Source organism: Mus caroli, chromosome 12, assembly GCF_900094665.2.
Source record: "Mus caroli chromosome 12, CAROLI_EIJ_v1.1, whole genome shotgun sequence".
Classification (NCBI taxonomy): Eukaryota; Metazoa; Chordata; class Mammalia; order Rodentia; family Muridae; genus Mus; species Mus caroli.
In genome coordinates, this window is record NC_034581.1 from 112,862,317 (window position 1) to 112,873,024 (window position 10,708).

The 10,708-nt window shown below is 43.3% G+C and overlaps 1 protein-coding gene across 1 annotated transcript in view; it reads right to left on the reverse strand.

The window, feature by feature from the left end:
* Dnah11 (dynein axonemal heavy chain 11) overlaps positions 1-10,708 on the reverse strand; it is a 309,803-nt gene that overhangs the window by 106,729 nt on the left and 192,366 nt on the right. The window contains exons 55-56 of the mRNA XM_029484410.1: positions 8,218-8,379; positions 320-553 (exon numbers count right to left, since the gene is read on the reverse strand). Of these exons, the coding sequence (XP_029340270.1) occupies positions 320-553; positions 8,218-8,379 (396 nt within the window). The remainder of the gene's footprint in view (positions 1-319; positions 554-8,217; positions 8,380-10,708) is intronic.

The window sequence follows — 10,708 nt, forward strand, 5'->3', positions numbered from 1 at the left end:
TAGTCACACCCTGTCTCTTGGTCACACCTGTGAGGCCCATTCCCCTGGTCACACCTCTGAGGGCCTTCCCCTGGTCACATCTCTAAGGTCCATTCCCCCGGTCACACCTGTGAGGCTCATTCCCCTGGTCACACCTCTGAGGGCCATCCCCTGGTCACACCTCTGAGGGCCTTCCCTTGGTCACACCTGTGAGGCCCATTCCCCTGGTCACACCTCTGAGAGCCTTCCCCTGGTCACACCTATGAGGCCCATTCCCCTGGTCACACCTCTGAGGGCCATTCCCCTGGTCACACCTCTGAGGGCCTTCCCCTGGTCACACCTGTGAGGCTGTAGTCTGCAGCTTCTGGATTCCATTCCCCAGGTGCTCCTGCTTCTGTTGTACCTCTTCTCGCTTCTTCTTCAGCAGGCTCTTAAACAGTGATATTTGTTCTAAGAAACTCCTGGGGGTGGTATAGTTGTATCTTCTCTCGTTCTGGTAGTACCAGGCACTCACTTCCTTTACACTGGTGTGAACATGAGCCATGAAAAGGCTGATAGAATCTTTGTGCTGTGGCTGAAACATAGATATTACATTTCTCATGAAATCCTTTCAAGTTGAAAATATTATTTGGAAAATAAAAAGGGGGAAAAAACCACCAAAAAATTATACAGTATTTTTTTTAAGCCAGGGAGGATTACAGTAGAAGTTAGGAAATTTTACTTCATCTTCATGAGACACTCACAGTATAGGGGGTAACTATGAAGCATTTGACCTTCCTCACCGTCATGCTAGGTAGGACAAAGGATGGTTTTGTGTGGTTCTCAACCAAAACCCAGAAACCAACAGAAAAGACAAAGTCCCAATCTTTACAACTTGATCTTTACCTATCAAGTGCATAGCAAGGAAAGGAAAGGGAAGGAAAGGAAAGGAGAGGAGAGGAGAGGAGAGGAGAGGAGGGGAGGGGAGGGGAGGGGAGGGGAAAGACGCATAACAATATTTGAAGGAATACTTTTGGGGACTGGATGTTGCTTTCAAGCTGAACTTTAGGCAAAAATAATCACTACAAAGTGGGGACACAAAACAAGTGGAGAACTTTATGAGAAGCCATGTCAAACAGAATGAATGGGCAAGCTATCCAAACCACTCATTCTGAGGGTCATTTCTATTCTTATCTGGAGACGTGACATCAACAACAAAACAAACATAAGGCAGAACATCTCTCCCCCATCTCCCACCCCTTCTCTCCACCACAGCTCCCCCTCCCCTACTTCCTGCCCCCTCTACTCTCCCCACTCCCCCACATCCCACCCCCCTCACACCTTCCCTCTCCCCCATCTCCCACCCCTTCTCTCCACCACAGCTCCCCCTCCCCTACTTCCTGCCCCCTCTACTCTCCCCACTCCCCCACATCCCACCCCCCTCACACCTTCCCTCTCCCCCATCTCCCACCCTGCAGCTCCCCCATCTCCCACCCCCTCTATCCCCCCCACACACACACACACAGAGTCCCTGCAGATCATTTGCCGTCCGTTCCATGTGTCCTCTGTGACTTCTGGAATAGTTAACTTTTTAATTTGTACAGCCACATCTCCCTCATTCTAATGATTATTTATTGCATTCTGTACAAGATGAACCTGGTTCAATTAATCAAGGGAAGCCTAAAAATCAATTAATATGAATTAAATGAGCTACACCAACTCTTTGGAAAGTCACACATAATTTACCAAAGTGTTGTCAATAACGCTCAGGCAGCTCCAGGAAAATTGCACACAAGTGGCCGATGATGCAGTTAAACGTTTCAAACCTGGACCATCAATATTGCAACCAGAAGTGTGAGCAGCACTGCAAAGGACTGCTCCTCTGTGGTGTCCTTAAACACGCAGATCCCTAACCTCACGACAGACCCCAAACGCAGGTAAAATCTTCACATAAGCGCCCCGTTGGGCTGGTTAAAAATCTCTCACTCGTCACAGAAAGAATGTGTGTTCAAAGCAAAACTCGGGGATACAAAACTTGAATTGTCTTAGATTCCAGGGGATCCAAGATGCATGAGGATTAGCAATTAGTGGACTCAGAAAATAAAATTTATGAGTGTCTATAAATGTCATAGGCATCATATTTCCCTGAGGACTTTATTTTCAAAACAGCTTGGCTCCCATATAACCACACACAAGTCTGCTCCCATCCTGTCTTGCTTTGACAAGAACTTTCACACATACCTTCCTGGGATACAGACAAACACCTCCTCAGCCAAGTGTAACCTCCTTACAAAGAAAAAAAAAAAGCTGGCTTCTGCCCAACCATGATCCTTATGAGGAGGCTCCTCAGCAGCCCTGAATGTTCCTTTTAACAACAGTTTCATTTGTAAATCTCTGATGGAAAGAGTGGCTTCCGGGAGAGCTGGAAGTGGCCCGACACAACTTGTCTCAGTGGGGCAAAATAACTATTGTTATCGGGCTTAACAAAATGGCTCAGCATGGGAGTCTCACGGAGCCAGGGAGCAGCTGGTTGTAATTCACACTGTTTTTCAGAAAACTCTAATCGTTCCAGAACAGACCTCTTTGATGACTGGTCTTCCCTGCATTCTCAATTTGTCACTTTCTCTTATGATAAGGTCAGTAGTGACAGCACTTCCTGACATTAACAGCTGTGGCTTTTAAAAGGGTCATTGTAGAACTACTAATTGCAGTAATTTCATTAGCATAAATTATTTATTCTGCCATTCATTTATCTCCAGTTTTCTTCTGAGGGGGGCGGAGAGGGGCTGCTAAGGGCTGCAGCAACCCAGTGCCGCAGTTCACACTTCCAGAGACGCAGGCAGGACCATCTTTTCTGCCAGATTTGTCCCTTCAGGGGAACCAGTTGACAACACTTTGTAGTCCTTTTGCAGCCAATAGTGGTGAAGGCAAAAATAAAAATAAGCCGAGTGCCATTATGCAATGGCACCTAATCCATGGCTTTCCTGCTAAGATCGCTTTGGGAAGCCATGCTGTCTCTATTGCAAAATTCAATGCACAGATAAGGCTGGGTTTTTCCTTATATAAAGAAAGGAATGTTTATTTTCCAGTCGTAAGTTAGCTTGCTGTAAACATGGAAACATAAACTCTATGGTGCCTGGTGGGATGGTTCTCCAGCACTGGCTTTCACTGCCATACCAAGTACTCAGGAGGCTGCTCTACAAGCCAGCACCCAGTGCCCTTGTTGTGAATGCCAGCAGAGGGTAAATGAAAATCCTGTGAATTTTTTTTTTAAAGTATTTTATTTCCTTCCAAGAGCAGCAAAGCAGACTATACCTGTTTATAAAGTTAAATTTGGATTTTGGAGAAAGGCAAGTGAAAAACAAAAGACAGGAAAGAGTTTGTTGTTTTTTGCTTGCTTTTGTTTGTTTTAGCTAAATCCAGGACAATATTGTCAGATATTATGTCATAGCCTTGTAGGGAGCCTTGTAGGGAGTCTTGAAATGTTCAAGAGTTCTCAGAAATCATTTGTTGAACTTAAATGTCAAAATACCAAGTTATAAAATGTATTATTTATAATTCACTCTTGTGGGTTGGTAAAAGACTGAATTAGATATTCAGGGCAAAAAGGCTTGTTACAGAGAAGTTAATACTAAAACAGAGGAACAGTATTCCATGTGAGCACCTTTAAGCCCCTCACAGAGTTCAGTCACCCCAACATAAAGACAGATGAAGCAGAAACAAGGTTTGAATCCTAGGACTTCGGTTACATTTTCCAGGTCTGCAGAACTAAGTGTTCCCCTTGCTTCCTCCTGCCCACAAAAGTGGTTCCTTTGCATCAGTTCTTTTTCCATGCTTTCTAAATATCTGCACAAATGCAGTAAAGGAAAGCCTGGGCTCTGAGATCCATCCATGGCTTGAGCATCAGCTGCCATCTGTCACCTATGCAAGGACAGGCCCTTCTTTCTCATGAGGCTGGGATCAGAGAGGTAACCAGTGCAAGTGAGGGTCTACTATCAGAAGAGGTGGCTCCTGGAGACTCCTCCACAACATGGACACATTGAAGTGACTTGGAATTAATGCAATGAAGAGTCCAGAGGAAATTCAGGAAAGCCCATCTTCTCATCTACCCATCTATCCATCCATCCTCCATCCATTTATCCTTCATCCATCCTCCACCCACCCACCCATCCATCCAGTGTGTGTTTTGCATCACACATAAGTGTGTACCAGAAGTTGATGTTGAGGTCTACCTTAATCACTCTCTACCTTATTATAGACTGTTTCAATTGAACCTAGAGCACATTGATTCAGATCATTTAGGTAGCCGGCTTCCTCTGGGAATCCCCTTTCTCTGTCTCTCTAGTGCTTCCATCCCCACCCAGAATTCATGTGGGTGCTAGAATCAGAAACACACACACACACACACACACACACACACACACACACACACACACACACTTGTGTGGCAGGTGCTTGGTACTCATTAAGTCATTTCCCCAGCCCCAGATAACCCTTCCCTGTGGGAAGATAAGGCAGGAGATATTGTGGCTGGTGAGGTTAACACATCCCCCAAAGCCACAAAACTATGAAATTTTATGTAGAGCTGGTTCTAGCTGAACAATACACACAGATCCCAGACAGCCATAAGAACTGGACCCTGCTTTCATGGGTGATAGGATTCCTAATCTTTAGAAAGCTGAAAAAAACAAAAACAAAAAACAAAAAAACAAAAACAAAAAACCCTGTTGGGAAAATATTATTCTTTTAAAAACTGTATTCTATATTTGCCTAATAGGCACAGAGCACTACATATATAATGACGTACACGCACAGCTAAAGATGATGGTGGGGAAGGGTGTGAACCGTGATGGGGCTTTCCCACCAATTTGAAGATAGAAGCTGAGGCTAGGATGAAGTTTAAGCAGATCCCTAAGATCTTCCTTTGGTTTTGTCTTGGTACTTCAAAATGGCTTTAGTGTAACTACTATGTAGGAAGCTAGATATTCTAAAAGGACGTGTATATACCTCTCCTCAGCTATCAGACTAATGAAACAACAGATCCCAAAGAATTAGATTTGGCCCTGGAATCGTACTGTAGGGAAAGGCTGAAGATACTGTGACAGCCACCAGAAGGAGAGTGTTCATACAACTTATCAGACACATGGCAGGTGAGACATTGAAGGGCCCATGGTGGGCGGGGCCACACCTGGACCAGGACTTCCTAATCAGGTAAAGCTTAGGCAGCTATTTAAACCTAACCTTATGCTAGTAGCTTAAAGATGGACTCAGGATTTCTCTCTTTAATGTTCTCACCAATGTAAACAAACTCTCTTTTCTGTTTCCACATTCCGTGTAGAGTCTTTATTCTTTGTATTGAGTATGCACAGCTAAACCTAGATCACTAGGGCTACCAATAGGATCCAGGATTCTACTTGAAAAGTTACCGTATTGTCTGCATGGTCAACTTCGGACTTTATAAGCTAACACTTGTAATTGACATTTCAATGAAAGAATTGTGGCCCAAATCATCAATATAGCATAGTTATCACTGATGCAATAAATGTAATGCCCCTCCTGTTTGGCACAAGGAGTGTGTGTGTGCGTGTGTGTCACACACATGTGTAGGCACTGGAGAAGCATCAAGTCTAAATCTGACAGAAAGGTAACTTCTATTTGAGTGGATCACCCCTGTCATTCTGTACTACACCTTCTAAGGTAGGGGATGCAGACATGGCAGCAACACCACATTTAGCTGTAATAGTTAAATGAGTTAAATTTAATTGAGCTGTGAGCCCTCACTACAGTGTCATTACTTCAGGAGGGTGGACTTTCCTCTGTCAGTCAGATATCATGCCCAAGTGTACATGGGCTGCTTCTGTCCTCAAATCCTGCAACAGAATTCCCCCTCCTCCATCAGCTCATATTTTAAATTTACATTAAAATGTGTCCTTTCATATGACCCTGATTTTGAGAATGCCTAAGGCTCACTTTGCCTTAAAGAAACCAACACCAATGTTTTTCTCTTACGTTCCCAATACCATCTACTTTTTTGCTCCATGCATTCCTAACTGGAGCCTGTGCACTAACCATCACATCCCCAACTTGCTTCCATCTGCACCTTCAACCCTACTCCTAGAGGTTCGGAAGACTTTCCCTCCCTCCTGCCTTATATTGCCTCTTCCTACCTCACTGCAAGAGGCAGTGCATATTGACAGGAGTGTCTGATGAGCAACACAGTGACTGACACTTAGGTGTCAGACTGCTTTTATGTCCTTTATTTGTCAGCTGTCATTTAGTTCCGTATCAGGTAACAGGAAAAAAAATAGCATACCCATTCAGTTAGATGCAGTCAGGGCTGTGGGCTGCCTCAGCCCTGAGTATATACTGATGTCAACATATATAACATGGCTTGTCTATGGCCAAAAGGGGTCACCTTGTTTGTATAAGTACTTTCCACTCATCCAATGAGGTCAATAATTAAGAAGTGCCAAAATTATGCCGATAACTTTCAGTCTTGCTGGTGGAAATTAAGACTAAGAAAGCAATCAAATTAGCACTCATTCAAAAATTTAAAAGCTGTTTCTGACCTCTACAGAAAAGATACCACATGGTTTTAGGGGAATGTGGTCCCACAGTACTCTGAATTATAATTAGTGCTTCCCATGTGACAAATCAGGAAGGGGGGAGGGTTAAATCCGCACCTTACTCTGAAAGGAAATCAGCTGGCTGATTGTTAGCAGGCAGTTTTCAGCTTGATGGGAAGGCTGAAGTGCTAAGAAAAGTATTCCTATTTGACACCCTGAATCCTATAGGAGGCGGCATGACACCGTCAGATAGACCACAGCACCTTGTGCAGCCCTCGGGACTGCAAAGCCCGCCTCATCCAGCAGGTGTCAATAGTCCCGGCCAGGCTGAGATGCTGCTCCGCTGGAGAAAGCAGACACAGACACAGGACAGCAAAGACGGGCAGGCTGTGAGGCTGTGCGTGTGCTTCTCTGGAGCTGCTAGCTCAGATCTCCTACCAACCGAGGAGAATCAAAATTCCATTCAGAAACCAGCCCACTTCTTTTGTTCTGAGTCTGATAAAAATGAACCAAGGAATATAGAAATCTGCTAGTACTATGTGGCATTGATTCCTGTAGATCCAGAACTTCCAACCTCTCTTCTCAGCTGTTGGAAGATAAGATGATGCCCCAGTACTTCAATAACATGAAAGAACCTGAAGATTGTCCTAGGGGCTGGGAGTAACACTTAACACTACTCTTATCATAACTAACGGCTCGCTAGATGTGAAGATCTAATTCCCACCCCCCAACTTCAGAAGACCTTTCTTTTCTTTTCTTTTCTTTTCTTTTCTTTTCTTTTCTTTTCTTTTCTCTTCTTGTTTCCTTGTGCGTGTGCTTGTCACATGACTGTGGGAGAGAGAAGGAGAGAGGAGGCAGACATGTGCTCCCACCCCAGATGTGTTTGTCATGTTAAATGTTGCTTCCCCCGGCAGTCCAGTGATCAACAGATTCATAGACATGTTTAGGGGAGAAAGAAAACCTGTATGCAGCAGTGAATGCTTTTCACCACTCCCAAGATATACACACACATACGGTTACGCCCTTTTTAAGGAGACGCAAAGGAAAAGTAACATACCACGCAATAAAGACAGCGGCATAGTAACTGTCAATCTCATAAACATACCCAGACTCTAACCATCTGGCCACCCAAGGACACACTATTTAACAAAGTGCCATAATGCTTCTTTGGATGTGGGTGATCATGGCTTCTGGAGTAAGGGAGAGGATGAGAACTTGAGACATTACTTAAGTGTCCCCAATCAATTTTGGCTTAGAGAGAGCCACTTCCACTAATTCTGGGTCTATTCTAGGCACTCCCACCTTATTGCTCAATGGGAGGTGAGGGCAAAGCTCTCTGGGAGTCACATTCTAACACAATCTCTCTAATCAGAAAGGATCCTGGCCTCAACTCCACTGGGAAATCGGAAGGCTTGATTCAGTTGCTTTCTTTATTCTTCAAACCTACTTTTTTCACACGACATTTTAAAACGTATTTGGAGATACCAAACTCATCAAGAAGTGACAAACATAACTTATAACCCCATAAGGCCAGAATCCCACCCCCAACAATGCACAAAAACCAGAAACAATGAAAAACAACATAAAAGAAGAGATACATATTTGATACAGAGATTGTGAAACTGAAAGTGGCTGACCGAGCTTCCTGCCACTTGTGCACGCTGGGTACCTACCTCAGGCTGACACAACGTACCTCAATCCCCTCGATTTCTTCGATGAACCTCCTGCTGACTGAGACCAGAGCCTCCTGTGGCCATTCATGAAACCAGTCAATAGCTGTGCAGTTAACTATGGCTGGGAACTTCCGGGCTCTAACACGCAGTGTGTGACCAACCGGTGAGAAACAAAAAACCATCTGTAGGGAGTGGGGTGAGGGGGGACAGGTCAGAAACAACAGAGGGATGAGTGTGACAAGCAGTACACTGAAGTCTCAGACAATGAGGAAGGGGGCGAGGCCAGACACACTAATCAGCTATCCCAGCCCAGGCAGCAAGGTGCAAGGCAGCATTGACTTTCAGAGTGGCGGTGCCACAGAGCAGGCAGAAGTACAGTTGTGCTTTCCTCAAAATGTGGCCCCTCTTCTCTCAAGCATAGCTCATGATTCCCTTTGGGAGTGGAACATTTTACTTGTTCCCTAACACAAGCCACATAAAAATAAGTCACCATGAGCTAAGATCGTCAACATTTCTACCTGCAAATTCCTTCTGTTACATGATTCAGTAGGTTTCACAAAGCTGAAATACCTTTCCAAAGCAAAGTATAAAACAATAAAATAAAGCCAGATTTATCATCACAAAGGACATCAATTTCTGTTTGCATTTAAGATAAAAAGTATCTTCTTTAGTTCTCACCTGAGATTTTTTTCAGAGAAAAATTTAAAACTTGGGTAACATGTTTCTGCTAAGAAAAGTTTCTGATGTAAACTTGAAAATTTTTTTCTTAGTAGCTAATTAATGATTTAAAAGTTAATTAATATCTGAATAAGCCATTGTTCTGTGTTTTGGGATCTGCCAGGAATCAGTTCTAGGATCCCTAACATAGCCCAAAGGTTTTCCAAACACTTATATGAAAGCTATATTACTTTCACAGATCAAACCTATTATCCTTCAACCACCTATTAGTCCTTCCTGTTAGGGTTACCTATTGTCCCTAAGACAAGGTAAATAGTGTAGGGAGTTGTTATTCTGTGCTATTTAGGGAATCAAGACAATAAAAGGAAGTATGTACACACTCAGTACGGTTATATGCACACTCCATACAGTTGTGTTCCTCTTCAAATATTTTCACTGCACAGCTGGTGGGATCCATGGGTGGGGGCATGACAGTCAGAGGATCCAGTCGTGTATTTGTATACTCTCTTTAGACACAGGGATTCATCGGTAGAGCCTGAGGTTGGTTGCAACAGCATGTCACAGACAGTGGATGGGAGGAACTCTACATTGTCAGCACAGTAGGTGTGACCATTCAAGGGTCCTGAGCTTTAGAGGACCACCATTAGAGGTGTAAGCTCAGGGGAAGCATGAAGACACAGGAGGCTGCAAGGATTCTTTATGCCCCCACCCCCACCTCTGCCACCACTGCTATATACTTGAAAACTAGTTTATCTGTCAGCTGGGAAAGGCCCCAGTGGAGAGTATCTCTTTTCTCTTCTTAGGATAGGTTGATGGTAGAAAATGAGACCCTCCAGGTTCCAAGGCTGAGGTCAAGACCATGGTCAGCCAATGGATGCTGTCACTGACTCAGAGGACAATTGTTTTTTTTTTGCTACTTATGAAATTTTAAAATCCTTGTGAGAAAAAAATCTTAGCATATATCAACCTGTACAATATCTCATTTAACAGGTTTATTTGCTATATTTAACATTTCAAGACAGACAAGTGCTAATATCTATTTTTTTCTACTATGATTACATTGTTAAATTGTGTCAGTGTGTAATATGGATGGTGCTATCAGCTGTGGGCAGAATGTACATCTCTTTAACTTTTTCAACATTTATGAATTAAACTCTTATCTGTCCACAGAGACTTCCTCACAGTCTCCTGAGTCTATGGCAGACACTGTACCAGTTTCTACAAGTTTAATTCAGAGCATATAGTATAAGCAGACTATGCAGTATTGGCCTATCTGAGATGAGCTTAGCATGATGCCATCAAAGGTCATCTATGGTGTGGCAAATGTCTACAGTAGAATAATATCCCATTGTTTACGTCTATTTCCCCCTTATTTGCCCATATATTTTTTGGTTGCTTCCTGAAAGCATATATTGCTGAGCTGTCCTGTCAGACTTCCCGATGCTTGGACTTTACTATAATATATAGTCCCTTCTCAGAGCATCTTTTGAGAGCCATGGGTCTTCTTTATCTAGTGCCCAGCCCAGTGTGAAATTATATGATGATGATCCTTGTTTAGTTATTTACTGGTAGCAAGACACAAGAAAATGTCTCTAATTCTAGAAAACAAAAACAGATTGTTGAAACACCTTGTTATATTATCTTTCAGTAAATAATTTAGGCACGTAAAGTAACACAATAAGATCACTTTTCCCCAAGGCTGAATAAATGTGATTCAGACACCATTCTTAAGAGTCACAAAAACCACATGGTCATCTCGTTAGATGCGGAAAAAGCATTTGACAAGATCCAACACCCATTCATGATAAAAGTCTTGGAAAGATCAGGAATTCA